The 20,936-nt window shown below is 38.4% G+C and overlaps 1 protein-coding gene across 1 annotated transcript; it reads right to left on the reverse strand.

Moving 5' to 3' along the window:
• Positions 1-9,414: 9,414 nt before the first annotated feature.
• LOC121242383 lies at positions 9,415-9,906 on the reverse strand. Its single transcript, XM_041140254.1, has 2 exons — positions 9,731-9,906; positions 9,415-9,682 (listed from the first exon to the last, which is right to left on the reverse strand). The coding sequence occupies exons 1-2, from the start codon at positions 9,904-9,906 to the stop codon at positions 9,415-9,417; spliced, it is 444 nt and encodes a 147-aa protein (XP_040996188.1).
• Positions 9,907-20,936: the final 11,030 nt, after the last annotated feature.

The following is a 20,936-nucleotide window of genomic DNA, read 5'->3' on the forward strand; positions in this document are numbered from 1 at the left end:
GATTAAACTCGTTGAATTATGGTTTAGAGTTTGAGTCTTGAGTTGTTTAAGACCAATTGTGTATTGTTGGACTTTAATATTTAGTTTATATTATCTTATGAATAGGTGGCGAGACGGATAGAGATCGTATTTAAGTCATAGATAATACGCTGCAGGATTCAGGTAAGTGGGGTTCCTATGCTAGGTTTTATACAAATTAATAAGACTGAGGCTGATTTTATGAAAAACTTGCATATTTTGTGTTATGTGGGGAACTTGTGAAAATAAAGATTAACCTCGGTCACTCATCTGCATTATTCATGAAATCTGTGTGAAAAAGGAAAAATATGTTTTGGCATGCATTGTGTAGACATGAGCTAAATTCTGTCATGTGGTTTCTGAAATCTGGAAAAAAGAGCGATATTGAGGATATGAAAAGTTGTGCATTTATTTAGAAAGATGTTCTGGCTTTTGTGTCCAGCGTGTGTAACTGTCTGATTCTGTTTTGGTACTCTGTATTATTTTGTTATAACATCTGAAAACCTTTGGCATGGTGTACTGGTTTTCGTATCTGACTCTGTCTCTACTTTGCTCTGCTCTGCTCTGTTATGCTCTGCTCTGTTTGGGTTGGTACCAACTTCTCTGTCTCTGAGTGCACCCACTTTGGAAACAAAGTGGTTTTATTGTGGTCTTTCCTGTGTGCACACTCGGGGCTCCGAGAAGAATAAAGGAAAGATTTCACCTCTGTCTCTGCCTGGTTTGGCCACCGGGGTTAGCACAACCCTACCACGGGGGTGAAACATGGTCTCTGCTCTGTTTGATGCTCTGTTTTGATTTGACAATGATACTCAGTTTATGTTATACCAAAGTACCATGGGTTTTACTTGTTTTAAATCCATCGCTCTATCATTTTGAAAATATGTTCTGTTCTGCATGATAACTCTGGAAAAAAAATATTTTGTTCTGCATACTCTCCTTGATAAATGCTCATGTTTGCACGCTAGCATATGATTTCTGCTTACTGAGTTGTTGATGACTCACCCCCTATCATTATAATATTTTTCAGATGATGTGGTGAGTCCAAATGAGGACCTGGATTAGAATGCTGGTTGTGTCTAAGCTGAGGAAATGTTGGTAGAAGAAGGACTTCTGGTGTTCTTAGTTTTAATATCTTTGAGTGTTATTTATGTCTCAAGTTTAGTAAGATTTATGAAATATTTAGTTGGTTTGTTATTTTTATCGGGAAGTTATGGACCCCTTTGATTTATTATTATTGCATTAAAGATCGTGTGGAGTTTGTAATGAGATTATTGAGAAGATTTGAGACTGATTTCATTTATGAAGTTTTTTGGAGTTTATTCTTTGGATGTGTTGGGAGGTATGTTTATGAGTGACAAGTAGAAATTCTCCAAGCCACCCGGGTTTGGGGCGTTACATTTGGTATCAGAGACAGGTTAGAATTCTGCATACTATAAACCTAGGAGGTTTAGATTTCTGGGCATCGCTCATTGCGTAGTGTGGGTGCTTGGCTATGTACACGCCGGGCGCGGAACTGAGCACCGCTACGAAGCCAGGACGTGCGGATGGTCCATAGTGGAGGCCATGGTGCATATGGAATTAATGCACTATTTTCTTGGAAAATAGTGTGAGTTGGATTTTTAGGTAAATCATTTTCTGGAAAAATGTTTTACGGATATTTTGGGCCAAAATGGGATTTTGGTGTGTGTTGAAATAATTATTTTCGGGGAAAATAATGTGTTGAGTAAAATGCATATTTTTCATGTGCATGCATGTTAGTTGCATTTAATGCATTTTATATTACGTTGTTATTTGGGGTCATACTTACCTGCGATACCATTTTGTGGGGACGCAGATTTTGATGCAGATGAGGAGGAGGAGGGCGAGCCTGAGGAGACGGCTCCGCCCGAGGAGTGATCTGGGATCACTTGTTTGTTTATTTGAAAACTATTGTAATATATTTTTATGGATGACTGTATAACTGCTATTCAAATTTTTACTGATGTTTGATTGTAAATAAATTCTGGTACTTAGTCGACTATCCGCTGCGTTATTTTATTTGTACAATGTTGCATGTACACACACTGGCACTTCGTTGGGATGTGTGATCGTGTTGTCACCATCCTGGCGTCTCGATCCCTGTGTATTTATATAAGGGGGATTGGGGGCGCCACAGGTGTTGTGGGGCGATCCGATGGCTCAGGATTTCTCTTGGGAGAGAGAAGCTGACATGAGAGAGCAGTACCCGTATCTGTTCGATTGATTCTGGCGGTATGTTTTTTAAGTTTGCTCCTAGTTGAATCTTATTCCTGTCTTAGCCTTATGTTTGACTTTGCCAATTTCGAGGACGAAATTATTTTTTTAAGGGGGGATGATGTAACACCCCGTATTTTAGTGTATTTTCACTGAAGGATTATTTTTAATAATTCAAAAATTTATTCTCTTATTTTATAATTATCGGATATTTTAAATGGGTTATTTTATGATCTTTAAATTGTGAAAATTAAATTATTATGTTTTCTTAATATTTATTTACTGTTGTACATTTAAATTGTTCTTCTTTTAATTTAATTGATTGTGGGATTTAATTATTTTATTTTCATTGGATCATTTTCTGTGACCCAAGATGTGAGGACTCGACCTCATTTCTTTCCCTTCATTTTTCTTTTTCTCCTTTTCTTTTCTTTCTTTTCTTTTTCTCCCAGTTTTCTTCTCTCCCGCATGACACTTTCTCTCTCTCTCTCCGTCCGGTTTTGCCTTCCGCCCAGCCCGCCGCTGTGAGCCACCGGTGACCGACACCACTCGCACCGTTCAACTCCCCACCAGCCGGCGACCCTTCCCCTTAAATCTCAGCTCCTCCATCACCGGCGTTCTCCTCCACGCACGGCTTGAAGCCGCGGCCTTCTCTTCCTTTGCGCGTCGCCGTCGCGCCACCTCCGGCCACCATCTCTTCACCACTTCATCCCCGACCTCTTGGCAACCCAATGGACCCAATCCCGGCTCCTATCTGTCACCGGTGAAGCACAACCAAGCCCATCTCCATTTCAGACTTTTTGGCCTTCAAACTGCCCTTTGCACCGCCACCCACGGCAAACCACCACCACCATTGGTTTCACCGACCTCTCTAGCCCTACCCTATCAATTTCGGGTCTTAGTTTGTCCCCATTCAAAAGTGGGTATTTGAGACCCACGGCCACAGTGTATTTTACACTGTTACGTTGCTAAGTCACCACTTCTTACACCTCCGTGATCCTTCGAAAATCATATTATAGCGCTGTAAGTATTTTTCCAAAGAACTATTGTGATTTAAATATATTGTTGCACTAACTCATATTATTGTGATCTGGTTGGTTGGACATGCCGGACTGAGTCCGAGGAGTTCGGGGGTCGAATGGATTATGGACGGAGTTGTGTGATTGATTGGTATTTTGAATTATTGGTTGTTGGTTTTGGTGTTCATGTACATAGCATATTGTACGCATGATCATGTTTGTAAAGGAAACTGGGTTTTCGTGTACATGCATCATGCTCATGTATTTTATGAAAACTGGATTTTCATGTTTGAAAGGATTTTGGGTGTGTGTGTATCACGACCCCAAGTCGAGATGGGGTATTATCTCGGTGGAGCTCCTCTGGTCACTCGGGAGCAGAATATACTGAGTGACGTCCCCTGGATTGTCGCTGGGCAACGATGGGATCGGACGAAATGGTCTTGTGCCGACTCCGTGGCCCCTTTGCTGGTGGGGGCTAGAGGATGCTTGGCCACGTACGCGTTGGGCGCGGAACTGGGCATTGCTCGTTGCGTAGTGGGTGCTTGGCCACGAACGCGCTGGGCACGGAACTGAGTATCGCTACGAAGCCAGGACGTGCGGATGATCCCTAGGAGAGATCATGGTGCATTGGTTAATAGAATATTGGGTTATTTTCTGGGAAAATAACAGAGTATTGTTTTTGGGCCAAAATGGGATTTTGGCGTGTGTTGAAAAATATATATTTTCGGAGAAAATAGTATTTTTGGATTTAATGCATATCTCATCATATGCATGCATGTTAGTAGCATTAATGTATTTTTATCTTGTGGTTATTTGGGTTATACTTACCTGCGGTACCATTTTGTGGTAATGCAGATTTTGATGCAGAGGAGGATGAGGGTGAGCCTGAGGAGTCGGCTTCGCTCGAGGAGTGATTGGATCACTCGTATTTTGGTTGGGACTTGTAAACATTTATTATGGAAGACTATATAATTTTTAAACCTTTTAACTGGTTGTTTAAATTGTATTAACAATTCTGGTACTTAGTTGTATTAATTATCCGCTACGTTGTTTTTGTACACCGTTGCATGTACACACACTTGGCACTAACGTTGGGATGTGTGACCCTGTTGTCATCATCCCGGTGTCTCGATTCCCGTGTCTCCTTACATGGGGGTTGTGGGCGCCACAATTGTGGTAAGCAGGGATGGTGGTTGTGTCCCGCCTGTGATTCCTGCCTACGGTGCACGTGGTAGGAATTGTGGTAAGCAGGGATGGTGGTATAGTCCTGCCTGTGATTCCCGCCTACAGTGCTCTGATAAGTATTCATTATGTGGAAAGGAACTGTAGGGATGGTGGTAAGTAGGGACGGTGGTAGAGTCTCGCCTGTGATTTTCGCCTACTGTGCAAGCGGTAGGGATGGTGGTTGTGTCTCGCCTGTGATTCCCGTCTACGGTGCACGCGGTAGGGATAGTGGTAAGAAGGGATGGTGGTATTGTCCCGCTTGCGATTCCCGCCTACAGTGTCCGATAAATGATTGACTTTTGTGTGAACCATTTTCTGGGAAAATGACGGATTATATTTTTGGGCCAAATTGGGATTTTGGCATGTGTTGGAAAATAATCAATTTATGGGAAAATAAGGTTTTGAGATCTATTTGTTGATTGCATTAATGCGTTTTTATCCCGAGAGTTATTTGGATTATTACTTACCTGTGGTACCATTTTATAGTATCGCAGCTTTTGATGCTGTGGATGACGAGCCTTAGCTTGGATCCATTGGAGGAGTGATCTGGGATTGCTCCTGTATATCGCGATTTATTTTATCAATTATTTATATATTTGCCTTTGTATTATATTTTAGGATGACTAAATAACTTTTTAAAGGTAATTTATTTTGAATATTTGTATTTAAACTTCTGCTACTTAGATGACTTATTTATATTATCCGCTATTGTGCACTTTTGTATGTTGCACACACTTGAGCACATTTCGTTGGGATGCATGACCGTGTTGTCATCATCCCGACGTCACGATTCCCATGTTTTTGTACATGAGAGTCGGGGAGTCACATGTGTAATGCCCCATTCCTAGAGGTCCGGAGAGTTAGCTTTTAATACCTAATATCAACTTAAGTAATACAACTATAAAATCCAAAAAACTCCATAAATTATTAACTCATTTACTCAACCCAAAAATCTATGTTCATTCATAGGGACAAAAAAGAAGTTCTCAATAACATAAATTCAAAACTCTCCAAAGACTAAAAAATATCCTTAATTCATCAATCAAAATACCGAAAATAAATCAATTTACTAACAATGACTCTCAAATATGCACTTGTACCCTCAGACACTTATTCCAATACGATCATAACACCTTGCTAAAATTTCTTACTCTTATTCTCCAGCTGAACCATCAAAATTATCTAAAAAATATATGGAGATAAGAGGTGAGTTATCAATAACTCAATAAGCAGAGAACATATACTAGTATGTAAACATCAGCATTTACAGAGATCAGAATACAGAATAAAATATTTTCATTTCCAGAGTGCAGAAGTAGAACATGTTATCAAAACATCAGAGCGAAGACTTAAAAATAATTTCATTCAAAAATCTCATTTGGCATAGCATAAATGATGATGATCATCATCAGAACATCATATTAGAACAGAGACCATGTATAACCCTCGTGGTAGGGTTGTGCATCTGCGGATAGCCAAGCAGACATAAATAACTCTGTCACCAAGGTGTGCACTTAAAACAGAGACCACTACTATAACCCGTGACAGGGCTGTATCGACTATTATAACCCGTAGTTGGGCTGTATCTACTATTATTACCCGTGGTTGGGCCGTATCCACTATTGTAACTCGTAGTTGGGTCGTATGCCACTATTATCACCCGTGGTACGGCCGTAACTGAACACAGAAACAGAATCAAATTCAGAATCAAAGAGTCATGCCAAACATTTTTAAAAATCACATCTTATCCAAACAAAGTACTGAACAAAATCATATCATTTTCGTAATCAAAACAGTTCCAAAGCATATTTACATAATTATGCACAATTTTTATATTCGTTCTTTTTGCATAGGTCCGAAATAGAATTTCAAAAATAAGCTCATGTCTACATCAGAGTTCAATGAGTAATGACAAACAAATAACTGTGGTTATTTTCACATTTCTTTTCAGAACATATAATGCACATTTTCATAAATCAACCTCAGTTCATTTTTTATTTTATGCAAAGTCTAGCATAGGAACCTCGCTTACTTAGACTTTTTAGTTTTCTAGAAATTTCCTCAAAAATGCCGAACAAATATTAATCGCCACCTATAAAAATAATCATGTAATTTCCATAAATTTTCAATCTATGTATTTCAATATCTAAACCTGAAATACAGATTTTAATACCTTAAAACCTAAAATTTTTCTTAATTCTAAAATACTATCACTTTCTAAATTCATCATTTTCCACTTAATAACTCCGACTAAAACGTTAAATTCTAACTTATTTACTATACAATATAAAATTGGATAACATAATTATATCAAAATCTATTAAAGTGGATCAAGCAAAAATATCATTTAAATAAATAAAAAAGGCTTAATTGGTATCTGTTTAAAGGGGTTTTAAAAAAAATAAAATAAAATTTTGTACTTACTATTCCCATATGAAATTCATACTTTAATAATATACTTCAAAATCTTTGTTTATTTTGTAAATATAAATCTAAAAACTAAAGTCCTCGTACGTACAACAAAACTAGCCTAATATAGCACTCATCTAAGATAGGGTGTTTTAGCAAAACGACTTAAATTGCATGGGCTATCATGGGAAGGCAGTGGGCACGGCACGACATAACAGAACTTAAAATGCTATAAGTTTCCGTATTAAACCCTACAGTAGAAGCATGCTCACTGTGTGGCAAGGAGCTGTGCGACGAGCTGGGAGGTGGACGACGGCTGGGCAACTGAGTACAGAGAGATAGAGTGATAAAAGAGAGACCCACTAATGAGTTAGAGAGAAATATGAAGTGAGAGGAAAAATGTGAGGGAGAGGGATGAAACTCACAATGAGACGTGACGGACAGAGGATGCCGTGAGAGGAAACAAGGTCGTAGGCTTATCGAGAAGGTCAACGAACGATGGACCCGGGTGGCTACGATTGGCGTTTTCTGAGTAGGTCACAGAGAGAGTTGGCGCTATGGGTGGCTTAAAGGCGGTGGGTTTGTTGAACCATGACTGCTCCGTTTTGGAAGCAAAACTAGAGGTCCTTTGGCGTTGGTGAGGCTACGTTTCTGTGTTACACCGCTGAGGGATATGGGTCAACGGACAGAAACTATGTGGAGGTGCTAGGGTGGTGCGGCAATGCACTGTGGGGACTTCGTGGATGCATGGGTTGAGTCGATTTTTGTATTGGGGGGGGGGGGGTGGGGGAGCGAGAGTTCTTGGCAGTGCAACGGGCTGTTGTGCCGTGGGGTGGAAGCCGTATATGTGTACTGGTGGTGCAGGGGCTAATGCAGCTAAAGTGAGGGGCACACCGCAGTGACTGGGTGGTTCGACTGTTGGCCCGTGGCTGAGTTGGGGGGTGCTGTGCTTGCTGGCTTCGTGCGGGAAGGATGTTCCCGATGGCAACAAGTTGCGGTGGCTGTTGTTCCATGATGGGCAATGAAGCTAGTGCTATTGTTGACGGCTACATATAAAAAAGGTTTTCACCAAAAAACCAAGCGATGGCAACCCTAGTTTAGAAGATGGGTACGTGTTGTATGTATATAGGAACAGTTGTCAAGAACATAGAGGGATAGAGATGTGCATGAGAAGGAAACGGACGTGCACGTCGTGGGTTCTGGTACAAGATCTTACGGGCTTGGGCTGTTTGGCCATTTCAAAAAAAAAAAAAAATTGCTCTCGTCGTAGTGAATACAGAATAACAAATGGGCTTTTTCATATGTTAAACCCAAAAATATTCAGAGAGCGGACTTGGTGCTGGGCCCGGATGTTACATAAAAAAATTTTATCCTCAAAATTTGCTACACTTAAGTAAAGTGTTTAATCCTCAACAATCATGTTCAACATACATTCGAAAAATTCTAACTTTCCCAAGTTTTGTGCCTAGTGCCTTAAATATCTTCTAATCCTCTTGCCATCCATATTCACACACCTAGTGTCAATCGCCGTACACCTCAAGGTCTAGCTCTAGTAAAAAAAAAAAAAATACGAACTTCCACAATGAAATTAAAGCCTAATAATAATCCCATTTTTCTAGCTAAGCCTCACAAATAACTAAAAGAGAACTCCAAAAATAATATTTAAACCCGCAAATAATAGTACATTCAAATGCTCCAACGTTAAGTCCTAGGTAAACTCAATTCACAAATTCCCGAATCTAAAAAAAAAATCTACTTTCAACCATAAATTTTTCTAAACTTCTCGCTTCCAAAACACATACTAACCCATATATATATATATATATATATATATGTATATATATAAAAAAAAACCTAAAGCTAGAGCCTTGTAGATCTAGAATATAGTGTCTAATCCCTTTGAAAAACCACTTCATCCAAACTTCAATATTCTAAACTATACAACTAGAAAAGTTTCATGCAGGCATGATTAATCCCAACTCAACTAAAAAAAAACAAAAAAACAAAAAATTCAAGGAGAAAAAGAGTGGGGTACCTGTGATCGCATTATTATCGCCCTCAGCATCTTCAGCTGTCAAAACAAACACTCGAGCCAGTCCCATTCTATGTTGATTGTTTCCTTGTGTCCTCTGTCAGTGACTTGGAGGTGTGTTGGACTTATTCTTGTCGTATGACAGTAATGGGCATTCGTTGGTGAAATGGCTAGTCTTTCCACAGCGAAAACATGACTCATTTTCCTTCCTACACTCCTCAGTGTGTACGTGGTTACAAAACTTGCAAGGTTTATTTGATTGATATCTCTGCACCTACCTCTGACTTGAGTTGCTACCTTCATTTCTCTTCTTCCATGGCCCTTGATCCATACCAGAGGATTCAGGTGGTGTAGCTCTCTTCCTCTATTGCTGCAACTCAGCACTTCTCTTAAGATTCTGCTCCACCAACATAGCTTTATGTACCAAGTCTGAAAAGTTTTAAATTTGTAGAACCATAACGCGTTCGTAGATCCTATGATTTAAACCCGCTTCAAACCTCCTGTTTTCTTTTCTTCATTGGGAATCAAATATGAGGCAAAGCGAGATAACTCCACAAATTTTGCAGCATACTGGTGTACCGCCATGGTCCCTTGCACAAAGGTAGTAAACTCTCGGGCTCTACCTTCTTGGTTTGCTTTCAGAAAGAAGCGGTCGAAGAAGTTTTGCTTAAAGTGAGGCCAGCTCACTTCTCCAATTCCACCAGCTTCTCTGATGGTTTTCTTAGAGTTCCACCATCTCTTTGCCTCTCTGATCAGTTTAAAAGCTGCAAATCAAACTTTCTGTTGATCGGTGCACTTCAAAACATTGAATATCTCTTCGATGTCCTGAATCCAATCCTCAACTGCATTGGAATCGCCTCTTCCATTAAAGGTGGGCGGATGAGTGCGATTAAATTGCTCGAACTTGCAGCCCCTCTTATTGTTGTTTTCGTTCAAATCTCCAAGGTTTCGAACTCGACGACGAGCAGCCATCTTGAGATCTTAAACTCGATTAAACGTTCTAATGAAGAAAAACAAAATATAGGTAGAAAAAAAATATATACATAGCAAAAAAAAATATTTCAAATAAGTTCATCATCATTTTTTTTTTTAGAAAAACCCAAAACTAACAATATCTTTAATCAACTCATAAAGCTCTCATTACCATCTATAATAATAAACCTAGCATCACTTTAGACTTACATACGTCCTTAGAAATTAAACCTCAAAGTCATGAATTTATCTCTTAACATCTGCCAAATCTACAATCTCAAATTTCATAGAACACAATCCTTGACACCTGCAGATTCTAAGACCTCAGATGTCATAAAAATAATAATTTATTGAAATCTACAACTCTAAAACCTTAGATTTCGTAAGCCACCTACCATGAGTCTGCAAATACTCAAACCAAATATCTTCAAAATCATATCCTGATGCCTACAAAATTCTAAAACCTTAAATGTTATCAAAATCATTCCTAGAATCTGCAAAATCTAAATCCTCAAATTTCTATAACTCCAATCTGAATTTACTTCTTAAATCCCACAGATATTTAAACCTCATATGTTTTAGTCTGCAGAACCTCAAATGTAACATCCCGTATTTTAGTGTATTTTTATTGAATGACTATTTTTATTAATTGGAAAATTTATTCTATTGTTTTAAAGTTGTTGGATATTTAGTTGGTTTATTTTTATGATTTTAATTTTGTGAAAATTATTTGATATTTTTCCTTAATATTAATTATTGTTATGCTTTTAAATTGTTCTTTATTTTTTTGTTTAAATTAATTTATTGCCAGATTTAAATATTTTATTTTCATTCTATCATTACGTTTAAATTATTTTAATTGAGATGCTGTTTAAAAATCTTTTTCATTGGATCATTTATGTGACCCAAGATGTGAGGATTGGACCTTATTTCTTTCCCTCTATTTTTCTTTTTCCCTTTTTCTTTTCTTTTTCTTCTTTCTTTTCTTTTCTCTCTTCCCTCTCTCTCTCCTCTCCCGAGCGGCCTCTCCCCTTTCTCCCCCGTGCATTTCCTTCTTCCTACCAGCCAACTGCCGCCGCACCGCCGTGACCGGTACCGCCTAGCCCATTAGCTCCCCCTCCCTCGGGTGACCAGCCCCCTCCATTCCTAGCTCCTCCCATGCTGCCATTAGCCCCCACGCCCTTCACTAAGCCGCGACACCTCTTGAGCTCGCGGGCCACCGTCGTGCCACCTCTGGCCACCATCTCTTCACCACTTTATCCTCGACCTCCTAGCAACTCAATGCACCCATCCTTAGCTCCGATCTACCACCGGTGAAGCACATCTATCAACATTTACGTTTTGAGTATTTTTAGCCTTAAACCGCCCTCTATGCCGCCACCCACGACAAACCACCACCACCACTAGCTTCACCGACATCCCTAAGCCTTACCCTATCAATTTCGAGTCTTGGTTTGTCCTCATTCAAAAGTAGGTTTCTGAGACCCATGGCCACAGTGTATTTTACACTGTTACGTTGCTGTGTCACCATCTTTTGCACCTCTGTGATCCTTTGGAAATTATTATATAGCACTGTAAGTATTTTTCTAAAGAACTATCGTGATTTAAATATATTTTTGCACTAACTCCTTTTATTGTGATCTGGTTGGTTATGCCAGACTGAATCCGAGGAGTTCGAAGGTCGAATGGATTGTTGACGGAGTTGTGCATTTGGTTTGCATTGTTAGTTGTTGGTATGGTGTTCATGTACATGGCATATTTGTACGCATGATCATGTTTGTAAAGGAAACTGAGTTTTCGTGTAATTGCATTCATGTTCATGTGTTTATTGAAAACTAGGTTTTCATGTGTTAAAGGATTTTTGGGTGCGTGTGTATCACGACCCCAAGCCGAGATGGGGTATTATCTCGGTGGAGCTGCTCTGGTCACTCGGGAGAGGAATATACTAAGTGACGTCCCTTGGGTTGTCGTAGGGCGACAACGGGATCGGACGAGATGGTCTCGTGCCTACTCCGTGGCCTCTTTGCTGGCGGGGGCTAGAGGATGCTTGGCCACGAACGCGCTGGGCGCGGAACTGGGCATCGCTCGTTGCGTAGTGGGTGCTTGGCCACGAACGCGCTGGGCGCGAAACTGGGCATCTCTATGAAGCCAGGAGTTGCGGATGATCCCTATGGGAGATCATGGTGCATATGGTTAATAGATTATCGAGAAGGTCTGCTGAAAAAATAGCGTGTTGAATAAAAGGATTTTATGTAATTCATTTTCTGGGAAAATGATGTTTTATTGATTTGGGTCATTTTCTGGAAAAATAACGGATTATTATTTTTGCGCCAAAATGGGATTTTGGCGTATGTTGAAAAATATCCATTTTTCAGGAAAATGATATTTTTGGATTTGACGCATATTTCATCATATGCATGCATGTTAGTTGCACTGATATGTTTTTATCTCATGGTTATTTGGTTTATACTTACTTGCGGTACCGTTCTATGGTAACGCAGATTTTGATGCAGAGGAGAATGAAGGTGAGCCTGAGGATTCGGCTCCGCCCAAGGAGTGATTAGGATCACTCGTTTATGGTTTTAGACTTTTATTATTTTATTTGGGATGACTGTATAACTCTTTCAATCATTTTACTTATGTTAGTTCGTATTAAAAATTCTGGTACTTAGTTGACTTATTTATATTTATCCGCTGCGTTGTTTATTGTACACTGATGCATGTACACATACTTGGCACTTTCGTTGGGATGCGTGACCGAGTTGTCATTATCCCGACGTCACAGTTCTCGCATTTCCGTACGTGGGAGTCGGGTCGTCACATCAAACCTATCTCTAATACCAACTGTAATGCCCCAATGGAAGGCCCAAACCACATAGCCTATACTCCAAAAGGACTAGTTAATGATATAATTGGAGCTCCATTAGAATCTTATAATGAGCAAGAACTTCTCCATCTGAAGCAATGTGAGATACGATACACCACCTACCCTTATTCATAACATATGGGGTATCACATGCAGTCCCCAAACATGCGATGCCGATAAAATCAACAAGTATGTCTGCCAAAAACGGGAATGAAATACCTTGTATGCTGATAATATATTTACTATCAACATCTAGACTGGAGACATCGAGCCCTCTATAAAAGTTGGTGATGAGATCAATATTTTCCACAAATAGGAACGCCTCATCCCTGTGGTCCAAAATCGGTGACCAACCGTGCTTCACAAAAACCAATTTCAAGGAGTGACCCTCAAAGAGAAGATCCTTAAATTGTCGATCTTCACCTGACGCTCTAATAAAACTTTATGGCCTAACAATGTATCGAATGTACTACTATAAGAACCTCGTTCCCCTGGTCTGGCACGCTTTGACCTTCCACTAGCAGACATTTCAACCTGAAATCTAAATAATAAAATTAAAAAGATCAGTTACAAAATATAATATAATAAACAATCAAAAAATTATATAATTAATGAAACAATTTAAATTTTTTTTATGTGTTTAATCGTTTGATCTAGGTATCTTACGTTCAAACTAATGAAGGTGTTCGAATGTGCTCAAATGCATTCAAACGTTAACAATACTATTCGAACGGTTTTGGATATAGGCAGTCGAACAGTATAGACACTATTCTCAAGAATGACTTTTGGCTTCTAATGGTTCGAATAGTAACTGGATCGAACTAAGCAATGGTTGAGTCGACTCAATGGCGATTGAAACAAAAGGAATCGATTCCTTTTGTTTTTCAACAAAATAACACACACAAGGCTGAAATGTCCATAGAAATATTTAGGCCTTGTGTTTTGCAGCCCTAGAGTACTAAATCTAAACTTAGAATGAGTTTTATATAAATTCTAAACAATACTGAAAAATAACAACAAAATCACAAAAATACGAAATAAAAAAGGTACCTCTTGGATGGTGGTATTGTTGGTCGATAGTGACGGTGATATGGTGGTGATACGGCGGTGAAACAACGTTGATACGACTATCGTTGAATGATTTTTGGTTTTGAACAGAAATGAGTCGTTCGCGGTGTTGGGTGCTCTTTTAGTACAACCTCGTTTGAATGTTTGCCCTTTCGAATTCGTGGTCGAATGCTCTATTGTACTGTCCGAACATATATGCACTATATTATTACATATTAATATATAGTATAATATATAGTATATAACTATAGTAATTATATTAACTTATATAATACTATATGGATAACTACTAACTTAACTATTACCATAGTTATTAATAGCTATAATAGTAACTAGTAACTATACTTAGTGTTATGTTATTATATAATTTATATGAGCATAGTTATCATAACCTATAATAGTTATATAGTAATCATAACTTATAATAGTAACTAGTAACTATACTTAGTGTTATATTATTATATAACTTATATGAATATAGTTCTCATAACTTATAATAGTTATACTTATACATACTATACTTATAATAGTTAGGGTTAATTACATTTTACCCTCTCGAACTTTCACTCAATTCACAATGTGCTTCCAAAACTAATAATTGCATCAAAATGGATCCTCGAACTTTCAAAATTAACTTCCCAATCCCCATTTTCGTCTACCAGCAGCGTCAAATCTAATGAAAATTCACTATAAAGATGTAATTTTCATCTAATTTATTATCATTGATCATATAAAATATAAAATAATATATGCTATCATTTAATAATAAACCATTAATCATTAGCCATATATAAAATTATTTTATACCTAAGTTGCAAGCAAGTATGAATAATCTATGTACACAATGAAATTATTTGATATTCATTAACCATATATAAATTAATAAAAAATATTATCTAATGATTTAAAATTTATTATTAATTGATAGCATATATTATATTATATTATATTTTATTTGGTCAATGATAATAAATAGATGAAAATTATATCTTTGCAGTGAATGTTATGCACATGAGTAATACATGCAGTAAATTTCTATTAGATTTAACGTTGCTAATAGGTGGAATAGGGGATTGAGAAGTTTTAAAAGTTTGAGTGTCTACTTTGGTGTAATTATTAGTTTCGGAGGCATATTATGAATTGAGTGAAAGTTCAAGAGGGCAAAGTGTAATTAACCCTAATAGTTATCATAATTTTTAATAGTAACTATAGTAACTAGAGTATAACTTTTAATAGTAACTATAGTATAACTATATTACATATTATTAACTATACTAATAAATAACAACAATATAATCGTTAATGACACTGATACCAAAGACGTATCCCAGGTAATATATATATATATATATATATATATATATATATATATTTACTGTAACACCCCGTATTTCAGTGTATTTTTACTGAAGGATTATTTTTATTGTTCAAAAATTTATCCTCTTATTTTAAAATTGGTTGGATCTTTTAGTAAGTTTATTTCTATGATTTTAATTTGGTGAAAATTATTTTTATGTGCTTTCCAAATATTTATTTATTGTTATGCATTTAAATTACTTTTAATATTTAAATTAATTACTGTGGGATTTAATTATTTCAATTTGACTTTACCATTACGTTTAAATTATTTTATTTAACTTGTGGTTTTAAAATCATCTCTGTTGGATCATTTTTGTGACCCAAGTTATGAGGATTGGACCTCATTTCTTTTCTCTCCATTTTTCTTTCCTTCCTTTTCTTTTCTTTCTTTTCTTTTTTCTTCTTTATTTTTCCCCTCCCCGCGCGCAACTCCCTCTCCCTCCCTCTCTCTCCGTCCGTTCTTCCTCTCCCCCAGCCCGCCGCCGTGCGCGACACCGCCCAGCCGACCAGCTCCCCCTCCCTCTGGCGACCTCACCCCCCAAATCTCAGCCCCTACCTCGCCGCCGGTAGCCCACACGCACCCCACGAAGCCGCGGGCCACTTTCAAGCCAGCGCCGCCGTGAGCCGGCGGTTGCCTTCACCGCCCAGCCCGCTAGCTTCCCCAGCCGCCGGCGACCTCACCCCACCAATATCACCTCCGTTTGTGCCGCCATTAGCCCCCACGAAACCCACAAAGCCCATGAAGCCGCGGCACTCTTTCCGCCGTTGCGCCGCCGTCGCACCGCCATTGGCCACCATCTTCCTACCACTTCATCCCCGACCTCTTGGCAACCCATTGGACCCAACCCCAGCTCCGATCCGTCACCGGTGAAGCCCCACCAAGCCTATTTCCGATTTGTGCATTTTTAGCCTAAAACCACCCCTTGCGCCGCCACCCACGGCAAACCACCACCACCATTGGCTTCACCGACCTCTCTAGGCCCTACCCTACCATTTTTGGGTATTCGTTTGTCCTCGTTGAAAAGTGGGTATCTGTGACCCACGGCCACAGTGTATTTTACACTGTGGTGTTGCTCAGACATCACCACTTGCAACTTCGTGATCCTTCAGAAATTGCTATATTGCACTGTAAGTATTTTCCTTAAAGAACTTTCGTGATTTAAATATATTTTTGCACTAAAACATATTATCTGTGAATTGGTTTGTTTTGCCGGACTGAGTCCGAGGAGTTTCGGGGGTCGGATGGATTATGGACGGAGTTTTGTGTTTGTTTGCATTGTGAATTGTGGTTGTTGGTTGTTGGTTATGGCTTGTTCATGTACATCGCATATTGGATGCATGATCATGTTTGTAAAGAAAACTGGGTTTTCGCATGATTGCATACATGTTCATGTGTTTATTGGAATTGGATTCTCATGTGAGTAAAAGGGAAAGAGACTGTAGGGATGGTGGTAAGCAGGAATGGTGGTTGTGTCCCTCCTGTGATTCCCGCCTACAGTGCTCTGTTAAGTATTCATTGTGTGTAAAGGAACTGTAGGGATGGTGGTAAGCAGGGATGGTGGTAGAGTCCCGCCTGTGATTCCCGCCTACGGTGCACGCGGTAGGGATGGTGGTAAGCAGGGACGGTGGTAGAGTCCCGCCTGTGATTCCCGCCTACAGTGTCCGATAAATGAGTTGTTGGTGTGAATCATTTTATGGAAAAATGTTTTACGGATATTTTGGGCCAAAATGGGATTTTTGGCGTGTGTTGGAAATAATCATTTTTCTGGAAAAAAAAAATGGTATTTTATGGCTAAATGTATTTTGCTATATTGTTGGTTGCATTAATGTATTTTTATCCCGAGAGTTGTTTGGTTTATACTTACCTGTAGTACCATTTTATGGTATCGCAGATTTTGATGCAGATGATGATGACGAGCCTTAGCTTGGCTCCGTTGGAGGAGTGATCTGGGATTGCTCCTGTTTAGTGAGTTATGTTTTTATCAATTTATGTATTTACCTTTTGTATTATATTTGGGATGACTGTATAATTTTTAAAGATAAATTGTGTTAAATATTTGTATTTAAATTTCTGGTACTTAGTTGACTTATTTATATTATCCGCTGCGACCTTTATTGTGCACCTTTGCATGTTGCACACACTCGAGCACATTTCGTTGGGATGCGTGACCGTGTTGTCACCATCCTGACGTCACGATTCCCTTGTTTTTGTACGTGGGAGTCGGGGCGTCACATATACAATATAATCATAGGGTGATCCGTTGGCTCAAGATTTCTCTTGGGAGAGAGAAGCCGACAAGAGGGAGCAATACTATTTGTTTGATTGACATTGGCGGTATGTTTCTTAAGTTTGCTCTTAGTCGAATCTTATTCCTGTCCTAACTTTAATGTTTGACCTTGCTAATTTCGAGGACGAAATTTTACTTAAGGGGGTGGATGTAATACCCCGTATTTTAGTGTATTTTAATTGAAGGGTTTTTTTTATTAATTTGAATATTGATTCTCTTGTTTTAAGTTTATCGAATTTTTTGTTGGTTTATTTTTATGATTTTTTTTAAGTTGTGAAATTATTTTGATATGCTTTCTTAATATTAATTTTTGTTATGCATTTAAATTTCTCTTTATTTTAAATTAGTTTTTTGTTGGGTTTAATTATTTTATTTTAAATTTGTTTTGAAATCTTTTTTGTTGGATCATTTTTGTGATCCAAGATGTGAGGATTGGACCTCATTTCTTTCCCTCACATTTTCTTTTTCCTTTTTTTCTTTTTACTTTTTTACTTTTTTTCTTTTCTTTTTCTCTTCATTTCTTTTTCTCCTCTCTCTCTCTCTCTCTTCTCCCGTGCGCGACTTCTCCCTCTCTTCCTTGTCCGTGTGTTGTCCTCCCGTTCGTGCGTCGTCCTCCACAGCGCCGCCGTGCGGCACCCATTGCCATCACCGCCCCTCCCAACCGTCTCCCCACCAGTCAGTGACCTCACCCCCTAGTTTCCAGCTCCTTTCGCGCCGCCATGAACCCCCATGCACGGCTTCAAGCCGCGACACCCATTGTGCTCGCACGCCGCCGTCGCACCTCCATTGGCCACCACCTCTTCACCACATCACCGACGACCCCTCAGCTACCTAACCCACCCATCCTCAGCCCCAATCTACCACCGGGGAAGCCCATCCATCTCCATTTCCATTTTGAGCTTTTTGGACTTCAACTGCCCTCTACGCCACCACCCATGGCCAATCACCACCACCATTAATTTTACTAATATTCCTAAGCCCTTTCATCAGCCACGAACACTCTGGGCACGGAACTAGGCATCGCTCATTACGAAGTCACTCGCACGGTCATTGCCCGTGGTGTGACGAAGGGAACCAGGGTGTGCGGATGATCCCTAGGAGAAATCATGGTGCATACGGTTAAAATGGATATTGGGCTATTTTCTAGGAAAATAGTGGATTATTGATTTGGGCCATTTTTTGGGAAAATGTTTTTATGGAAGTATTTCGGGCCAAAAATGGGATTTTGGCGTGCGTTGGAAAATATTCATTTTCAGGAAAGTGTTGGTTTGGGTCTAATGCATATTTCATCATATGCATGCATAATTGTTAGTTGCATTAATGCATTTTTATTCTCGAGGGTTGTTTGGATTATTACTCACCTGAGGTACTGTTTTATGGTATCGTAAATTTTGATGCAAATGATGCTGAGGTTGAGCCTGAGGATTCAACTCCGCCAGATGAGTGATATAGGATCACTCATTTATGTATTTGGACTTTGTATTATATTTTTCAGGATAACTATATAACTTTCTTTAAACGTTTTACTCATGTAAATTTGTATTAAACAATTCTAGTACTTAATTGACTTACTTAAATTATCCGCTGCTTTGTTTTTGTACACACACTTGGCACTATCATTAGGATGCGTGACCGTGTTGTTATCATCCGGGCGTCTCGATTCTTGAATTTCTGTACATGGGGGTCCGGGGCGCCACAGGTGATATTAGAGCAGTTCGACTCTGGGTAAAACCATATGTCCTATATGTAAAGTACCAGAAATTTTTAAAGTTGTAAATTGAAATTATTTAATTTGAAGTATGTTATTTTTTATTGGTTTTATTTATTTTATTGTATACTACTGTGTTTGTTTATTTATTTTATTGTATGTTATTTTATTTTATTTGTTTTATTTTATGGTAGGTTATTTTATTTGTTTTAATTATTTTATTGCGTACTACTTCATTCGTTTTATTCATTTTGTTGTATATTTTATTTATTTATTTTATTTTATTTTATTTTATCTTGTTTTGTTTTGTTTTATTTTGTTTGTTTTGTTTGGAGTTGAAAGGTGGGTTAAGGGTTGTGCTATGGCAGAAAGATGGTACGACCGTGAATGTCATTATTAGGCTTGAACATTTAGTGTAGTAGGCCTGAACTCTTGGTGATTGGTTTGTTTTTAATATCGAGACTTGAACGACATGGTCTGGGTGAACTCTACGGAGTAGGAACTCAAGTCGCAACTGAGGAGGGGAATAGCTTTAAATTGCTTAGGATAATTGAGGTCTTAGGTTCCATAGAATTTATGTAATGTGTCTATGGAGTGGGAGGTTGTAAGTTCAATGAACGTCAAGGTTAGATTTATGAGAAGTTTATCTAAGGTTTGAGGCCCTATAGTTTTTAGGAAATAAGTTTATAGGATTTAAGGTGTTATGTTCAACAAGCATTTGAGGGATTACTTAAATTAGAAGTTTTAGATTTTGTCGACTTGGATAAGCAATTTGGTACCATTAGGGGCTTTAGAAACTACAAGTTTTCTTTAAGGCGATTGTTTTATTATTGGATATAAGTCCATCGGTTTTACATATTTCGGAAAGTGATTCTAATATAATTTAAGATTTTAGAATTGCAGATTTGACGAACTGATTTATAATGAGATTGAAGTTTTTAGTTCCACAGGCTTGGTGTGCTAGCGTGAATTATTTTGGAGATTGATTAGGCTGTAACCATTAAAATGGTGTTGATCAGAGTTGAGTTATTGATATAGAAACTTTCAAGGAGAGTATTTCTTTGGAGATGGAAGGTAATAATCTAGTTTGTGTATTTTATGAGGATTGAAGATATCGATCTAGTTTGGAAAATGATTTTTTTTAACTCGAGGTTGTAGTGGCAGGTTTAGGATTTGAACCATATCAATTTTAAGGATATTAGATGGTGCAGATTTAGGAAATAATTCTTGTTGATTTCCAGAATCTAGGTCCAGATCATGGAAATGGTAATGATGGATCCCTTGCATGTTTGGAGGCTTTTTGGTTTTGGCTAAGGCTGTGTGAGATCGATGCGTAATAGTTGTGAGTGTATGTAGATTTCAGAGGGTACAGGTCCTAGTCTCATTTTGGTTTGGAGGAAGTGGCTTTTGTAGATGTTAAAGAGGAGTCGATACGATAGTATTAAATTCAAGAGATTTTGACTTGGAGTTTTTTTTTGTGAGTTGATTGGAGTGTGCAGTCGAAGTGGGTTACTCAATGGAATGATGGTTGGCAATAATTGTTGTGATTATCTACAGGAATTAATTGTGACTTGAGGTTACCTAGGAATTTAAATTTTGAGGCTATACTTTCCTTTGGAGATTGAGCGTCCAGTTGGTTGAATTAAGGACATTGTTCTTTAACTTGAAGAGAGATTGATGGGTCGTCATGTATGGTGTATGATAAGATCTTGGAAGTTGAAGCTTAGGCATCAGCGGTGGA

Source organism: Juglans microcarpa x Juglans regia, chromosome 8D (assembly GCF_004785595.1).
Source record: "Juglans microcarpa x Juglans regia isolate MS1-56 chromosome 8D, Jm3101_v1.0, whole genome shotgun sequence".
Classification (NCBI taxonomy): Eukaryota; Viridiplantae; Streptophyta; class Magnoliopsida; order Fagales; family Juglandaceae; genus Juglans; species Juglans microcarpa x Juglans regia.